The sequence below is a fragment of the Ctenopharyngodon idella genome, chromosome 10 (assembly GCF_019924925.1).
Source record: "Ctenopharyngodon idella isolate HZGC_01 chromosome 10, HZGC01, whole genome shotgun sequence".
NCBI lineage: Eukaryota > Metazoa > Chordata > Actinopteri > Cypriniformes > Xenocyprididae > Ctenopharyngodon > Ctenopharyngodon idella.
The window spans coordinates 38117977-38137658 of NC_067229.1; the positions used below are offsets into that span (position 1 = coordinate 38117977).

General features: G+C 36.6%; 1 protein-coding gene across 22 annotated transcripts in view; it reads left to right on the forward strand.

Annotated features, from left to right (window-relative positions):
- Nucleotides 1-19682, forward strand: part of dlg2 (discs, large homolog 2 (Drosophila)) — a 246565-nt gene that overhangs the window by 76966 nt on the left and 149917 nt on the right. For 20 of the 22 annotated variants that reach the window (XM_051909206.1, XM_051909209.1, XM_051909208.1 and 17 more), the window contains one exon: nt 19503-19586. The exons of the other annotated variants lie outside the window; for them this stretch is intronic. In XM_051909206.1, coding sequence (XP_051765166.1) covers nt 19503-19586 — 84 coding nt within the window. The remainder of the gene's footprint in view (nt 1-19502; nt 19587-19682) is intronic. 22 annotated transcript variants of the gene reach the window in all.

The following is a 19682-nucleotide window of genomic DNA, read 5'->3' on the forward strand; positions in this document are numbered from 1 at the left end:
TCCACTCTCCTCCCTCCTCCCCATGTGCACATAGTTCAGTAATGTAGCATTCACTGGCTGCTTCCTGTTAATGAGACTATCAAACCCTCTTTCTGAGTAATATGTTTGCATTTATTGTTAATTAAGTGTTGTGCCATATTTTATCCTGACAACATCGATATTGTAATTAGCATGCAGCACATCACTTGAAGAACCAAACCCTATATTTGTAATTACAGTTAATGTAGACCTCACTTCCTGTGCTGATTAGTGCTCATGATCCATTCTATGCTGTGTGTTGAGCTGAATCAGGAGATTGCTATTGGAGAAAATGTAAAAGATCAGCACACGGATGGATTGGTTTTAAACGGTGAGGAATATTTTCTTGACCAAAGCCAGATTTTGCTTCCTTGTGCCAACCATGCGAACGACGATTCACTTTCTGACCATTTACCGTGCCGTCAGTTCACATCACGGCTGATCCGGTCTCGGAATGTCATGCACAGTTGAGTAGATTCCTAAAATAGAATGACCTTATATTGCTTTTAACATGGGCTCTGTGCAATGACAGCTCTATGTAATTTTGAATATTGCAATTTAAAGAGGTAGTTCACCCAAAAATTAAAATATTGATGTTATTTGTCATTCCAAACCAGTATGCTGTAATATTTCTGTGAAATATAGTACACAAGTCTTAAAGAACTTTCATGGTCTTTTAAAAGTATTTGTTTGTTTGTGTCTATTTTGGAGCTTGACAGCCCATGTTCACTGTCATTGTATCAAATGGAAGAATTTTAAATTCAGATGGGAAAATTGGTTTGGAACTACATATAATCCATTTACATTTTAAGTAATGATGATTCAGGCAAAGTATCAGAGGCGATTTGGATGCTGATTTGATTTTGTGTAAGTAAAATGCAGCATTAGAACAGTATACAATTTTATTGTTGTCATATGAACATGTCACATATTTATCAGCGGACCGCTGACAGACGCCTGCTGTGCAAACACGCGGTGAACAACGAATTTTTTAAGCATTGATCATTGTAGCCAATCAAAGACCTATCTGTTGAGCGCGTGAGCACAACGGCCAATCAGAGGTGTTTAAGTTAGTCAGAATCCACTCAACGGCGCTCAAAATGCTAGGGGGAAATGCTGGTATCATCACATTTATAAAATTTCAGTACCGACTTGGTACCGAAGTACTGGTACTTTTGACAGCCCTAATGTAAATGCATCTGCAGTATGGAAACTTGTTTCCACCATGGAATAAAACAATTTAAAAGATAATTGCGACTTTTTATCTCACAATTATGACTTTCTCACAATAGCGAGTTTACATCTCGCAATTACGACTTTTTCAGAATTGCGAGTTATAAAGTCAGAATTGCGAGATATAAACTCGCAATTGCGAGTTCGGAATTGGTATCTTGCATTTCTGACTTTTTTTTTCTTGCAGTTGCAAATTATGTATCTCACAATTCTGACTTCTTTTCTCAAATTTGTGAGATATAAATTTGCAATTGCGAGTTATAAAGTCCAATTCTGAGGGAAAAAAAGACTGACTCGCAATTGTGAGGTTATATCTCACAATTCTGAGAAAAAAAGTCTGAATTATGAGATAAAATATCACAATTACCTTTTTTTATTCAGTGCAAAAACAAGCTTCCATAGTGCAGAATTTAGTCTGAATTTAACAACAACAAAAAAACATTTAAAGGGCACCTATTAGGCCCATTTTTACAAGATGTAAATTAAGTCTCAGGTGTCCCTAGAATGTGTATGTGAAGTTTCAGCTTAAAATACCTTACAGGTCATTTATAAATCCATGTTGTAAATACCCATTTCTGACTACGGTCAAGATCAGGCTGTTTTCGTGCATGTGCCTTTAAATGCAAATGAGCTGCTGTGCCCCGCCCCCTTTACAATCACAGTTCCTGCCTCAATCGGATTCTCTGCCAAATATTAACAAGACATCTGCTTGGTTTTGATTATCATCTATATCGCAATCACTCTCACGAATAGCATAGTTCTTCTTTCATCATTAAAGTTTATTATTTCCATGCGTTTTAAAGCTATATCAGCAACGTTACAGAAATCGTATGTGTATATTCGATCTGAGGTGCATTCCCTTCAAAAATAAAACTAGTCCACTGCGTTCAGCGGCTCAGATGTCAGTAAATGAAGACTTGTTATGTTCACTCTTACATCAAACAACAAAACATCTCAATTACTTACCAGACATCGTTGGTGCTACAGCTGCTCGCGCACGGAGAAAATGGCGGACAGCGTACAGCTCACTGGAGGCGGAAACTATGGTAATACAAGACTGTCAGTCAGTGGTCGTGGGCGGGGCCTGAGCAGTGTGACGTCACACTGCTCAGAGAATCAAAACAGCTTGTCTAATGAGACTGCTTTGGTGTAATGGAGATTAAAAAAAAGTGGGTGAAAGAGTGGGTGAATTTTTATCATTGTAGTGTGGTTGTGTTCACACACTGCCAAACACATTTATATCCAAACACCATGTGGATTTTGCATAATAGGTGTCCTTTAAAATAATGTAAAATAATGCAAAGTTCAATTTGATAAAGTACCAATACAAACCTAATTTCATTTTTTTTTCTGCGGTTGTGTTGTGTTGCACATGAATTGTGTCTTTATATGTATGTGTGTATATATATGTATGTGTGTGTGTGTGTGTGTATATATATAATTTAAGGTGTGTGTGTGTGTGTGTGTGTGTGTGTGTGTGTGTGTGTGTGTGAATGTATTCAGGATCCTTCCTAAGGCATCATTACCCATCACATAAATCCGTTCATGCATGACCACACAACACACACTACACACATACACGCACAGGCCAGTGTGTACTCTGTACCTCCCAAAGGCCCAGGGCTTTAGTGCAGATCCACTCACTGTGTACTTTATGTGTGTTTGACTATGGATTCATGTTAATTAGCTTCACTCTCTATTTGAACAGAATAAAACATAGAGCTGCGTCCCTCTTAGCTGTGATCACACATTTGAGGTGGGTTTTACGCACTGGTATTTTTAGAAGTGTTTCTTTGGGTTTGTTTGGCACACAGGTGAACTGGCACAAATACACATGCTAAGATCTCATATAAGCTTTCTTCAGCTCTCCACATCTACAGGGGAAGGACAGACCCCCTTCTGTTGCTTATCACACATTAGCACACATACCGTAATTCAGTGTTTCATATGAGGTTTACAGTTTCACAACACAGCAAGCAAACACTACTATAATATTTTTATGTTTATGAACATAATTGTTTATTATAACCAAGGAACCTTGAAATCTCAATACTGTAGGTTTTTGAACATTTTTCCATTTCCATCAGTTTAACTCATTTAGGGTAGTTTGCGGAGCAGTTGTGAATATAATAGGTGGACATTATTATACTGGTGATCAGCCAATCACAGCTGATCTCATATAGCCTGTATCTCAGGGTTAACTTTTTACATTCAGGCCACATTTAAGGACCTCAAGACATGCCAAAAAATGAGTGGTTTACATGCTATTTCTCATCTACATTTCATATTTCATAATACTTGTTTATAGGATTGTCAAACATACCAGTTCTACCTGTGCCAGTCGGTACAAAAAAAAGTTGACGGAACCAGCATTTCTGCAGTACCGGTAGTACCGAGTACCAGGTATATTCAGTATACGCCAAAAGATGCTGCTTTCAAACACTCTCGATTGTGTTTGTTTGAGTGCTCTCTGAGCATCAAAGGTTTCTATTTACAGCGTGATTTTACAAGCGTTGAGCATTGTAACCAATCACAATCATCATTTGTTAAGCATGAGAACGCAATGGATTATCGGAGGTGCTAGTCAGTACGTTAGTCAGAATCTGCTTAACACCGCTGAAAACGCACAAGGTTTTGTTCAACTCAAACCGCACACTCGCAAATCCTTTCGTTATAACCAACAAAGTCTAAACACATTGTGAATAACAGATGTATTGTACAATTGCGACAGCTTTTTTATTATAATGGGAGTTTTCGCGAGAGTTCAGAATTCAATGAGCTTGCCCTTTAGAGATTGACAGCCTTAATGATTATAAATGGAGGACTCTTCTCTTGCTTTCTGTTTATTACCCGTTCACAATCTGAATACATGTTTAGTTTTTCATTCTGATAAGTAGGCTACACTGCAAAGTTTCTGGATTGACAACTGTATTTAAATTAGGGTTGGGTATCGTTTCAATTTTAACGATAGCGATTCTGATTCTGCTTATCGAATCCGGTTCTTATCGATTCTCGATTCCGAAAATAATTTTTTTACCTCTCTTGCCACATTTAGGCTATAACCAGTAGTCTGTAACTGTTTCTGTACCTGAGTGTGAGATGCTGCTATTGCTAATATTAGCTGTATCTAGTGCTTTAGGACTCGCGGCTGGGTTAGAGTTCACATAGCGTCTTTTGCACGCGCAAGTTCATTATAATGTAGGCGCATTATTTCAAATGTTTCCAGACGCACCTATATGCTTTTCAGAATGCCTCGAGCGCACCGCAGGTCATGTGACAAGAACCAACCGATCAGCTTCGGCCTTTCCGTAACAACATCAAAAGCTCAGCCAGGTTTTATTTCTCATCTCTATAAATATATCTAGTAAAGCTAATGCAAGGGCTAGAAATCAATTAATCCTTGATACTTCCTCGTCATCTTGCAGAGCGCAGTTCATGGTTGCATAGCAACGACAGACTCCACGGGAGCGAAAGCGCTTTGGAAAGGAGGAGAAAGTGGCGCATTTTTAGACGCGACATGTGAACGGCCCGAAACACGGTGCATTCCTTCAGATTATGCCGTGTTGAAGCAAAAGTCAGTGCTGATTGTAATGAACTGCGTATGTGCGTGATGAGATAAGGTCCTTGTCGCAGGTCCTAGCAGATAGATACAACTACTGTTCACCGTGCGAGAATGACTGAAAAATGTCAGGAATCGATAAACAGAATCGAAATGTGCGCATCGTATCGAATAATCGGTTCTTTGAAAATTGGAACCGGTTCTCAATACCCAACCCTAATTTAAATGCAGGATTGATTTAGAAATTGCGATGATTGACAGTGGTAACCAACGGACAAGACAAAATTATTTTTTTTAATTAAATAAAAGTATTTATTTGAACAGTTTTTGCTCTGGTACTGGAATTTGTACCAGTACCAATGGAATATATGGATATTGAATGTATATGTATTTCCCGACGTCAAAATCAGGCACATATAAATGTCTGGAAACACGATTCCTGGCTGCATGTCATTATCCATGGATTACTGAATCTTTGGTAAGTTGTAACACTAGGAACACTATCGAGTCCAACCTTTAGTTTAATTGTTGGTTTTACTCATGTTTGACTCGCATTTTTGCAGTTTCCCCTATTAAATCCAGTCATGCAGCAGGCTCTTTTGCCGCTCAGTCTGGCCGTGTTCTGGCGGGAAAGTCACGTCAATGCATAGGGTATATATGGAAACTAACAAGATGGCAATAGAAACAAGGAAACAGTAACTAAACCACAGGAAGAGAACACAGGCACAGCAAGACAACAGAATACCAAAATAAGTCCATGAAACAGAGACACAGGAAATCGTGACACATATATTCACCCACGGAGAGTCTAACTCATTATTCTTCACCTGCAGCATGATTTCTACTGGCCCAGAACACCTCTGTTTTCCTTCTGGAGCACACACACACACGGGCATAATGCCATCCTGCACTCTGTCTGGGTTTGGCAGTTTGCTGTATGGGCTTGTAAACATCCTCTCTCATCTCTTGGAATTGTTGTGGTAATTTGTCGGCTAGCACATCTGCTGCCGTGATCTGAGTTGATCTTAATATACATCCTCAACTTGGCAAAGATGCCGATTGAAAAGAGCAATATTGCATTTGTTGTGTTTTTGAATGCTTGTCTGCAGCATGTTTTTCAAAACCCACATTACACGTTCCAAACACATTTATATACACTACCTTTCAGAAGTTTATGGTCAGAAAGATTTGTATCTTTTTAAAAGTCTCTTATGCTGTTTTCTATTTGAATATGAAGAGTTCCTTTGCAAAAAAAGTCCATCTGACATCTTTGCTTTTATATGAGCATTTTTTTTTTCAGGCACCTCAATTCATTGGTATTTAACATATTTGACTTTTGCTGCAAATCCAGCTAAGTCCATGTGTGCTTTTTTCGCAAAAACCTCTAAGTCCACCTCTTTGGACAACAAGACATAGTAAAATGTCAGTTTCTGTCAGTTTTACAGCAGCAAAAGGAACACTGTTGTGTTTACTTGCTATTAGCGAAATCCTGTCATTGCCACTGTAACGATGGACAACGCATGATAAAAACTTGCAGATCGGCAATTGAAAGCCGGCTCATACGCACACCATCATTCATCTTGAAATCATATGATTGGATTTGCGTTTTCCGATTGGTTCTTCTGTGGACTTAAAGGCTTTTGCTGAAAAAGGGAAGTGGCATTTAGTTTTCCAACGAACCGGTATTTCTGAATGGGCTGACGGTAGGATTTAGCAGATTTGAAGCGAAAGTATTTGATGAACTTATACTATGTGCGGAGAGCATTCACTCAATATCATTATCTCATTTTTTTTTTTTTTTTTTTTTTTTTTGAGGTGGCGTTTAGCGGTTTTTGCATCTGAACTCTTCATATATTTTAAAATGTAATTTATTACTGTGATGGCAAAGCTGAATTTTCAGCAGCATTACTCCAGTCTTCAGTGTCACATGACCCTTCAGAAATCATTCATATATGCTGATTTGGTGCTCAAGAAACTTTTATTTTTATTATCAACATTGAAAACAGTTGTGCTGCTTCATATTTGATTCTTTGATAAATAGAAAGTTCAACAAACAGCATTTATTTGAATTAGAAATCTTTTGTAGCATAAATGTCTACTGTCACTTTTGTAAAAGTATTAATTGCCTTAAAAAAAAAAAAAAAAATCTTACTGACCCAAACTTTTGAACGTATATGTAGCGTATGTTTAACTTTTGATACTCTCTGTGAAGTTAATAGATTTTTTGTATACATTTGTTTTTACTAGGGAGGTGTGAAAATAGGAATATCACTTTCTGATGATGTTTATGGAAACTAAGAAATCTCCTATAGACATCACACTGTGGCTAATTACAGCTCTAGGAAAACACAATACAAGCTAGAAAATTACATATTTGAAGCTACAGTAATTATGAGCATTCAGACCTGTTTCGTTGACTCTGCCGTCATGCAAGTTCTCGCTGAATTCCAAATCAGTCTAACAAATAACACTTGGCCTTGCTAATAAAGCAGGGTGGTGCCAATTTTGTAGTTAATTTGACAAAGCATTGTTCTTGGCATTACCTAGTTAATCTCACGGTCCTGGTATTATTTCACCCCGAAAATCAAAAGTAAAGGAAAAATAAGTTTTGCAAAAAGAAAGTGAAGCATAAGAGTAAGAAGAAAGCTTTAAGTAGACAGGGTTGTAAAATACTGTCTATCTCATACCAGAGTAGAGAAAGGGAGAGAATTGAGATCTACATGGTGGCTGCATCCCAGTTGCGTGTGTGTGTGTGTGTTTAGGGAGCACGTGTGAGAGTGTGTGTGTGTGTGTGTACATGCATTAGGCGGACTCTTGCTCATCCAGGAGAGAAGAGTCTTGTGCTTTCTCTCTCTCTCTACGTCAATGCTCGTAGCATGAGTGCAGCGCTCCTGTTGCGAGAGGAATGTCTCCTATAGTGAGGAACCCCGACTGTTTCAATCCAATGCTCTGCCACTGTAAGGTCGCGTGCCATGACAACACCTTGTCGCTGATGTTCGGATGTAAGGTAGGCTTCCATCATCTGTGTCTCTCTGTAGAAAAGAAGCAATTTTTAAGATGCATTAGCACTTTACAAGCTCTATGAATACTGCCGGCTGGCCAGAACAGGAAGTGTGTCAGTGGTGTGACACTCAGCATTTACTTCTCATGTGGATTACTGGACTGCAGTTGATTTATTGAATCATGTTGCACTGCAGGTGTTTGTTCATTATCACTTTTGGGTTTTGAGAGATTTAGTGAGTTTTAAGGGAATTATGGTATTTACAACCCTCACTGTAGATGACAAGCATTTAAGTTTACTGTTTTTTCAGCATTTAAACAGTAAAACATCTGTAAACCCCTGCAATGTCACTTGGATCAAGATGTTAATCCCAGGGTGAATGTTGTATTTAGTTGGCATGCATCATTTGTTTGTTTGTTTGCTCTCTTGTACGGTCCTTCGTTCAGAACCAATTAGTTTCAGACGGCAGAGGCAGTCTGCAGCCCAGCATGCTAATAAGATGATTCAGCTCTGTAAGTAAAATGAATTGCAGCTGCAGAGGGAATTCTGTCACTTGTGCTTGGTATTATGATGTCACTCGGTTGGGTTTATTTATAACTCATGGAAACGTGCAGATTAGTGTCTTTAATTTGGTGTGAAGTGTTTTGAGGCGGTAAAAACACTTGTTGGACTGAGTAGCTTTACTTGGCCATGTACACACTGTAGATAAATTTAATTCTATTATGCGACTTAATGCGAATTATTACTTCCTCAAAAACAGCTCTAAAACTGTAAATGAGTAAACTATTTGTATCCATGTTTAGGTTTATGTCTGTCACTTCCAAAACTTTGAAGTCCAAAATTTTGCACTGTGTACATGTTTTATCTATATGCCTTTAATTGTTATATGTAATTATGAATATTTAACAAAAGCAATAATAATTATAGTTATTGTTGTTGTTGTTGTTATTTATTATTGTGGCTTTGAGATGTATTATAATACATAATTATGATTACTTCTACTCCTACTCCTACTACCACTACTACTACTACTACTACTAGGGCTGAGTATTGACACAATTTTCATGATTCGATTCGACTTCTATTTGATTTCGATTAGATTCGATATCGATTATTTTGGATGTAGTATATCAGTATATCTCTCAACTAATGCTGTAAACTACACATGGGAGTCAGTTGGTACTTTACTATAATATTGAAGGTTAAAATTAACTTACTAGGTACAAATATGCCTAAAGATACGCTGTATATGGCATCTAAACAGAAACACTTTGGTTTCCAGAACAAGGGAGCCAAATCTGAGAACTAAAACCATTGAGTTAATCCATCCTGGTGTCTGTGAGCTCCACTCAGATAAACATACAAACACTTAAATTACACTCAATTATGTTTTTTTTTATAATAAATAAAGTTTAGAATTACATAATCATATTTCTTCTCCAATTCGTTTTTTTGAAATATAAACATTTAAATCATGGCTGTCATAACTGATTTATTCAAACATGCATTAAATATTGAAGAACATTATAATGAATATGTAACGGTGCATAGCTATATCAGAATGCTGCTTTCTAGAGTTCATTTTTCTAGCTGACTAATGAGTTTATGGTCACTATATATGTTTTTCTGAGGTAAAAGTGACGTTACGTGACATTGTTTACAAGCTGTTTTATTGACGTCTTTCCGAGGTTGAAACACTGATTGAGCTATTAAAAGAGAAATTATATGGATTTCGGTAAGTTGTACTGTGTATTTTAACATACCTTCAGATGTTTAGTCATGTTTATTTCACGCTGTAACTGGTATTAAAGCGGAGGAGAGGATGTTCACATGTGCTCCGTGCTGCCTCTTCTCTTTAACTGAGGCGCTAAAGCGATCTGTCACGTCACATTAAACAGCGCCAAAACGGTATTTATTTTTTGAATCTCATAATAAGATGGATGTCATTTGAAATCTGAGACTTTGCTTCATATCAAAAGTAACAAAGCACAAGCCCTATATGTTCTGTTCATTCATCAACTGAAAACAGACTAGACTAATTGATTCTTGGGATTTAAGAATCGATATCGGTTTGTAAAAATGAGAATCGATTAAAATCGAGAAATTGATATTTTTTACCCAGCCCTAACTACTACTACTACTACTACTACTACTACTACTACTACTAATTATTATTGTTGTTGTTGTTGTCACGATTTTTTGTTGTAGGAACTGAAAGAACTAAAGCCCAAAGTATACTTCACTTTCTATGTGTACGCGAGGGTCAGCGTACCGTGCGCATGATGCGAATTTCATCATCAGAAGAGTACGCGCACCACTGGATTTTTGTAACCGTGTTTACTTAAACGAGCAGGTCGCACATGCGCATTTAATTTTTTTTTGCAGTAATTAGTTTATCCACAAGGTGGCAACCGTGCCCTAGTGTCGATTCACAAGGTAGTCAAAGTAAAACTGCATAAACAGAACAGACCGGAACACATGCAAGCTACAGCGATGATGGAGACCTACATAGACGAGAGATTGTGTGAAGAGGTTAGAAAGTATCCTTATTTATACAACTCTAGCATGAAAGAATACAAAGATGTTTACATGGGTTGTAACTCATGGTGAGAGATTGCTCAAAACTGTGCATGCGTCGACCTGCCTGTGTATGCGTACGAGTTCAATGAAGTATACTTTCCAAGGCTGTGTGTTCGACTGTGCATGTATAGCATACGTGTAAAAAAACAAAAAAAACAAAAAGTATACCCAGGGCTTTAGGGCTGAAATACTGACAAGGAGTAATCAAAGTGAACAGTAACAGGTGTGTGGAACTAATTAACAACCAAGGAAACGAACTAGGAACTCAGGCAGGCAAAACAGAAAGCAAGTACAGTGAAAATGAAACCAAAACAGACTACACGTGACGTGTCTGTAAGATGTAGACTTGCATTGCATTTATAATAATTGTGTTTGTATAATTATTTAACTATGAATAATAATTTATTATTAGTAGTATTAGTGGTATTAATTAAAAAAAAACAAAAAAACAAAAACAATTTAAAACAATGTTATTATTTTTATTCATGATACCACAGTAAATATTAGCCATGTAATATTTATATTTATTGCAATAATAATTTCTGTATTAAATATAGCTGATGTAAAAAATGCCAGGGTATAGCAATTTTGCTATTTGATTTTGCCTTTGTGGCAGAATGGAAGCTCAAATCAGAATGTACAGTAAGTTTTAAAGCCCCTGATCCACGTTCTGCCTGAATGAGAAAGTGAGAGAGACATGGAGAGGGGAAGGACAGGGATTAGTTTTTGCAGTGTAAGCAGTGGCATGTCTTTGCTGCTTTAATTAACCCAGAATTATGCTGTTTAAATCTTTACAGTAAGCGTAAGAGCATTATTATTTAATATTTGACCAGAAGTGTTAGTGTAAGGGTTTAGCTTAAATCTGAGGTCCCCTAAGCATTCCGAGTCCTGCAAATACCATCATGAGATGTATGTTTCTGTACTCTCCTTATGACATACTTATTTCCCTCCATCAACCAGCTGTTCCCATTCCTGGACACATTTAGATTGGCTCACAGCCAAATCCCCAACTGTGGTTTGAAATTCAAAGGAGCAGAATCATCGTTTTAATGTGTTGTATGTTTGTTCATGAGTCCAATATTCAGACCTCAACTGAGTGTTTAGAAAGTTTAAGGAATGTTTTTTGATGCAAAGTTACAGATTTGCGTATGCAGTAACTCGTTTCCTCATGTCGTTCAAAACCTGTGTGACTTTGAAGAAGGTTTTGAAAAAAGCTTGCACTGTTTCGGACCAGAGGTTGTCAACCTCTTTAAAAGTAATATAAAAGTGACTTATGTGCTATATTCCAAGCCTCCTGAAGGCCAAACCACATTATTTGAGGAATAAATGGCTACTGAAAATTAGGCTTCAGAAGAATTGAAGGTGAGTAAATGATGACAGAATTTATAAGACTTTTAGAACTAAAAAATTTACATTTTTAGGGGTGAATTGTCTCTTCAAAATGCTCACTACCGACTTATCTGGAACTTGTAGTCTCCACTGGAAATTTTCTCAGTAGCTAACGAGGTAGAAGTGGAAGGATCTTGCCAACTGTTGTTAACCCTTCCTCCTTCTGCAGGCTGAATGAACCCCGTGAGCTGACGATGACAAACTCAGGGTTTATTAGGCCGCAGAAAAGGGGTCAGTGCACACAATCGCAAGGAGATTCCACACAATCCAGCACAGAGCCTTCAGCCATGCCACCTCATATTCCCATCTTCTCTCATCTCAGAGAGAGAGAGAGAGAAAGAAGTGATGAAGCAGCCTTCAGCACAGTGGCACGTGAACATAATAGTGTGTTGGAAAACCCACAGCCTCACAAATACATTAATACACTTCCCCCAACATACACATCTGTCCTGATACAAATATATTAGCACATTTTGAAGATTTCCAAGCTTCTCTGCTGTAGACCATGCTAGCAGTCGTCTATCACATTGTCACGCTGCATATGTCCGATTAGAAGCGATATGTTAGTTATAGTATTATATTTGACACTTGTGTGTGGGGTGTGAGACTGCTTATCACCACATTTAACACATCAAATACACTACACATCACAGACCATAGCAATTAGCATGCTAGCCTGATGCATTTTTAATAGTCCAGTGAACCAGGTTTGACTTTGACCATTTTATCTGTTTGTTTTAGACTGAGTGTGAAAAGTTCTACTGTCTATATTCATGCTTTTGATTTACAGATCTCCACAAACTAGGTTAGAGTCAGTAGCCTCAGCAAAATAGTAATGGTCCATTTGCTGAGCTGTGACCAGTGACCTGACTGTTATATGTTGAGTATAGTACTAAAGCATCATTAATGAAGTGTGTGACTCATTCATTGTCACTGTAGTGGTGCTGTCAGAGGCAAAATGTGGCATTCTATGCTGTCAGTACTATGGCTGATATTTCTCGGATGTTTCAGAATCCATGGAAATAATACTGTCTTTCAAGATTCAATTAAAATATCATTGGTCTGTTAAATGCTGATGGGCATTACACACAGAAGTCAGATTAATTTTTCCTTCTTACAGATCTTTTTGAAGTCCAAAGGTGGTTGTAGGAATGCTGGTTGATCTTCTCAAGAGGGCTTCTTTAATGGCTTATAATATATTTGTATGTCCTAATTATGCCACTATGGGAAAACTCAGGATTGATCAAGTAATCAGATGATTGTTTAGGCAACTAATCGAGTAGTCCGATTTTTAATGTTTTTTTTTTTTTTATTTTTTTTTTTTTGTCGTGATAGAGCTGCACAATTAATCATTAAAAAAATCACAATCTCGATTCAAACACCCATGCAATCTTATTGCTAAATGTCTATGATTCAGCTATGTCTATTAATGTCATGAGCGGTTACAACAAAGGAAAGTTGTTGAGGTAGGATCTATTTGCAGCAGTAATGTTTATTTCCAATATAGACAAAACAAAAACACGCAAAAGCACAGGAGCATGGAAAACATGAGTATAACAGCCAGCTAAGCATTAACGAGAAAGGACAAACGACAACCCAAACTGAGGGCTATATATACACAGAGAAACCAAACAACTAAACAAGGAACAGGTGAATCAAATCAGTCAAACAATGAGTATCCATGACAACGAAATCATGCTGAGAAACCATAGAAACAAAAAGGAAACCGTGGAATCAGAGTTACAAACCAAGTCAGAAAAAAAAAGCTAAACAGAAACCATGCTGAATGTTACAATTAAACCTTGGAAAAGTATATGATCACAGTGAACATTCAAATTTTCAAAACATTCAGAACAGTCTTTTCAACCACACAATATCATTTTTTCTTTCTTATAATAATTCAACTGATCACAGGAGTACTTAGATTTATAGGTTTATAGTTCGGATATAAACACTGATGTCTGTGGTAGCGATCAAAATAGAGTAAATCACTTTTTGAAACTTGATGCTTTAAATTTGTCATTGAATCATTCATTCAGGAGATTTGTTCAAAAACACTGATTCATCCAGTAATGAAACAAGTGAAGTCTTGAAGGGCGAGTCATTGAATCATTCATTTAAACAGTTTTTTTTACTTTTTTTTTTAATTTTTTTATAATTAATTCAAATTATTATAATTTTTTAAATAATACTGTTTTGCTGAGAATTGTGATCTCTATTTTAAACATAAAACATATATAATAACAATGGGGCAATAATAATTGTATCAGTAAGGTGTCAAAAGTGATCGTATGGTTTTATTGAACAGTATTGTTAAAATACATAATGCAATATAGTGTATGTGCACATCAGCCTTTTTTATACGGAAAGAATGACAGATATGCATTAAAATATGCATGAACATCAGGCAAATTAGTCAAGTCATAATTTTAATTTTAAATCATTACTTGTAATAACTATAATAATAATTATATGGGTGAACTTGCATAGGGTGTCAGTTACCTGAACTTTTATTTTGAAATCGTGATGAACAATTCACATATTTAGATGGTGACGTACTGTATTCACACGTTCACTTAACTTAATAGCAAAGAGAGATTTAATTAATTACCTTATGGATGCTGGATATTTTATTTGGTAACTCTCATCCATAGATTTGAGAACTTTTCAAAAACCCAATTAATCAAGTTTAATTACGTAATCAAGACAGCCCTAGTATATAATCTAGTATATAATTTATTTTGTGAACATTGTGTGTGGTTTTGTTGAAGAATTGCTATAAAGCTTGCCAGAAAATACTAATTATTTATTGTTGGTTTTTACAGATAAAAGAGGAAATTATTAATGACAGGAAGGACACAGAAGCATATGTTGTAGTGATGGTTGTTCAGTTAAATACACCCTCTGCTCTTCCTTGGTTTTAATGAAACCTGCTCAATCCCATCACTCTCACTGCAGCCCACTAACACTTTGTGTATTCACCGACATGCCTCTAGAGAGAGGATTTGCATCTTTATTTTCCATTTTGTTTATCACTTTTTTCTTGTTCCGTTCTCCTTATGTCTGCAACAACAGGCAGATTAGCTGTGGCTGGCAAATATTTTCTCAGTTTTCTTTTACGAAAAATTCCAGGCTATTCGCCTGCAAAGTCTGTAATCTTCAAACAGCATGATGAATGTCCTTTAGAGGTCTGGAGTCGGGGAGGAGGCCTCTTGAGTGAAAATCCTGTCCAAATCACAGTCCATTAATAAAGCTCAAAACACCCATTCGAAATAGATAATCCAGTTGAAAACATTTCAGACATTGAAAAGATGTAACTTATCATACTGAGAAGAAAGTTTGCGCAAATATGTTCCTTCTTAAAAGACCATCTTATACTAGCATAACTAGCAGTTGGTTTGGTTGACTAGTACAACACAATGCTGGTCTTTCCGTAATTTTTCAAAGTTTGAAAACCCTTCAAATTGAGTGTCAACATGAAGCTTTCTGTTTCTGAGAGGTCACAGACAGCCTATATATAGCAAGGCTGGTGTTTCTAGAGAGAATCTGTGAGTGTGCATTTTTACTGAAGATATTTCCCTACCATTCGCTGTTATGGAGTATGAGAGCTGCTATTAGTCTGGGCTGGATAATTGTAGGTAATAACAGTGTAGAAAGAACAAGTCAGTGGCAACAAGAGATGCTTACGGCATTTGAGAGAGGGAGACAATGGCAGCTTTTAAAGAAAGGTGAGGAGGTTGCACGACCTGCTACCTTGTGGGAACCCTGGGGACAACCTTTTCTCACCCACCTGTCATTATTTTACATTAACTTCATTTATCTCTGCCTTCACCTACAATAACACAGCAGTTCAACACGCTGCTTGTGTGCTGCATGAAGCACAATGACAATGGAAATAGTGAGTGTCCTTAAACTTTGACTGATCCAGAACCTTGTGATCTAACTTGGAAGTACATAGGCAGCTACCTTAGGGTACATCATATCTAAAACAGAACATTATATGAATATACAGTTATATGGATGGATAGCGATGCTAATGTTATGCATAGCAAACTCAAAGTTGTTAGAATATGTCATTAGCATGTTGCTAAGCTAATCATTTAATGCACTTTTGCCACAAATATTGGGTGAAATTGCTTTTTTGTATCAATAGTTTTCATATGAATATCAAATTGAAGGTTTTCATGTCTGAATTCTTGCTTTGGGGTCATAGCGAGTAAGAATGTGGTTGTGGTATGTGTGTATTCTTAGCACATCTTTCATTCTGTTATTCTGATCTTTTGTGACTTCTTCCCTCAGATGAACGATCTCACATATGTCAGCTATTAGACTGCCAGCTGACGGTCCGCCTGGCAGTCTGTAGCTCAGAAACCCAGATTTAGTGTGCCTAGAATTGAATATTGTGTGACCCTACAATACTCCTCACCTTTGACCTCTCAGACATCCACTTTGCAGTATTTCAAGGCATCATGGCTGCGTTATTAATATAATTGTAATATATGTAATTTTGGTCAGATTCAAAAGCAGCATATCATGTATCATTTGCAGAGACTTCAATCTCAGAATGCATTGCACCAATCTCTGTGAAAAATACTCTACTGTTCAAAAGTTTAGGGTTAATAAGATTTCTTTCTTTCTTTCTTTGAAAGAAATTACTTTTATTCATCAAGGATGCTTGTGTAGTCTCTTGTATATCAGCGAGAGAGCGACTCGCGACAGCAGTCATGGAAAGAATATGTGTTTTTGTTTGGTTGGTAATGTAGACTATTTGCAGTCTGTATTTCTCTTCGTGAGTATACGTGAGTATAATACTCAATAATTAATTATACACCAAGTATAATTATTTATTGAGGAATTAGCATGTTAAAATGTTTTAAGGGGCATTTGTTGCGTATGTCACCTTGCTTAGCCTAGTTAGGCCTACAGTATCATTCATGGAAACAGAGGTGAATTAAGTTGTGTTTGGTCAGGCCCAGTTCTATGGGGGTGTTTGAAAGCAAGAGCACCCTCAGTTGATAATGTAATATATCATTGACGAAACTTATTTGACAAATGCTCCAGTGCATTTCTGCTTGCGCTCTGGAGAACGTCAAATGTTTGTATTTGCAATGTGTTTTTGCAGCGGTGAGCAATGTAGCCGATCACAAACATGTTTGTTGATCTCTTGAACGCAGTGGCCAATCAAAGGTGTTTAATTTAGTCAGAATCCACTCACCACTTAAAACACTGGCATTATTGTTTAGTGAGTTCTGCATGCTAAAAGAATTGCAAATTCTCTCATTAACAAACAAAGTGTAGACACAATGTAAATAAGAGATTCATTGTGTATTGTAGACAACTTTATTGATTATAACAGAACTTTGTGAGATTGCAATGAACTGAGATGAGTGATAGCTTTTTAGTGATTATAAAGAGGCGCTTTTGATGCTATATAGCCTATAATCAATTTAAAAGTTTTGTTTTTCACTTATAAGAGCATAGACATAATACTAAGAAGATTGACAAGCAATTACTAGCTGCAAAGTTTCGAAAGTGACATCTTTCTTATACATGCGGGATTCACTCTCTAAATTGCAATGATTGCATAGTGATCATCAAGGCATGGACAAAAATGTGAATGCTGATTAATAGATTAATAGAAACATTTTTGTGTCATTTTTAAAAAAAATTCTATTTCAATTGTTTGTAAAAGTAATTACTTGATTAAATCATCTTAAATGTCTCACTGTACATTGCTGTTCTTGTTATAATTAATTACTTGATTAAATAATCTTAAATGTCTCACTGTACATTGCTGTTCTTGTTATGGTGGAGCCATTGCTTACACATTTCATCTGCACTTCTCACTAATCAGCATCCTCACTAATTTCAGAAGCACCCTCAGTGATTTGATTCTGGAACCGTGTCTGTATTTGGTTGGTAGTGTAATTGCACTTGAAAGTTTCCAGCAAAAAAATGAAAGACATAAGTGCGTTTCTCATCATGTGTGCATCTTTTAAAACTAGCAACTGAGCAACTTTAGAAACTATAAACTGAGAGTATATCAAAAAATTGAGAGATGTGTTGCTAAAAAGTAAAAAAAAAAAAAAAAAAAAGTTTAAATGCTGCCTTAAGGCTGCGAGGTGTATCACTGGGTTTTGAAACTGAGTGATGATGATGGATGTTCCCACTTAAGTTCTAAACCGACAGAAGATTCTAAAACACTTCTATGTTGCAACATTCCCGCTGTTTCTCTGAGGATTAGGATAATGAGAAGTACTGTAACTCAAAGCACAGCCCACCTCTGTGCATAATGCTAGTCAGTAAGGTGTAGGATAATTACTCTGTGCAGTGTGTGGAGTCATGTCATCAAAGAGAATTAAAGCTCTCATATTCTTTGCGGGTGGGCTCATGCAGAACTCCTGAAATATGATTATGTTCAGTTTTTTTTACACTAAATGTAGAGAATTTCAACTCCGTAGTGTGATGATGTATTCTCTGATATGCTGATATTTCAGCTTTTTTGATTGCAGAAGTGGTGATTATGGCTCCTTTCTGCCTCTCTACTTGTAACTAATATATTTACATTTTTTACATTACATTAGTGCATTTGGCAGACGCCTTTATCCAAAGGGACTTACACACTGTATTCAAGATAAATATTTTAACAGTTGCATGCATTCCCTGGGAATGTTAGCACCATCTACTGTTCGAGCTACAGGAATGAAGGCTCCACTCACAAAGTCATTAATTAATTAATTAATTAAATTGTATTATTTATTTTTTGTTTGCAGCGAGCGACACTTTGTGACAATGATTGCCTTTTGCCCTCAGAAGGAGATTTTGTTTTATTTTTAAAAAGCACTTTTGAAGATTTTGTTTTGTTTTAATTATTGAGGAATTATTCCTCCCTCTGTAGAACAATTATAAATTATAAATAGTATATTTGAGTTTGAAAAGTATCTCATTTACTATTCACATTAAGGCAAGATTGTTGGCTTTCAAACATAAAATGGATTGTAAATTGCAATTCGTTCAGTCTCTGTGTGTTTCTGTGTGTGTGCGTGTCAGGTTGTACATTTTTGTTGGTCAAGGCTTCTTCCCTTATTATTATGTTCATTTTGTGTGGCTGGTGAATGGCCTACACTACCATTCAAATGTTTGGGGTCAGATAAGACTTTTTTGTTGTTGTTGTTGTTTGCTTGTTTTTGTTCAGCAAAGATGCATTAAATTGGTCAAAAGTGACAATGAAGACATTTATAATGTTACAAAAGATTTCTGTTTCAAATTTCTGTTTCTTTTGAACTTAGCAGCACAACTGTTTTCAACATTGATGATAATAAGAAATTTTTTAAGAATTTATTATAGAAATTGTAATAATAAGAGTTTCTTGAGCACCAAATCAGCATATCAGAATGATTTCTGGAGGATCATGTGACACTGAAGACTGGAATAATGGCTGCTGAAAATTGAATTTTGCCATCAGAAATAAACAAAATTTTTAAATTATATAAAAATAGAAAACACCCATGTTAAATTGTAATATCTTGTGATATTAGATCAGTGGATATTACTATTTTTACTGTATTTCTGATCAAATAAATGCATACTTGTTTAAAAAGCGTTAACTACCAACCCCAAACTTTTGAACTCTAGATTATGTACAGTTATTCAAATGATTCAGCTTAAGTGACTGTGATTGGTTGGTCACAGTTGGGCTCCTGTGTGTGTGTGTGCTTACAGAATAGGCCTCCAGCGGTACAGGGCTCCCAGCACCAAAGCCACTCTCCAGCATGTGTGAATCCAGCCCTGATGAGCTCCCCCTGGGTGAGACAGAAAGACAGGGGCCGCGCCGTACCAAATCCTCACTGTTTGTCAAGAACTGATGTGCTGCGCTTTGTTATGTCTTCATTTTACACATTT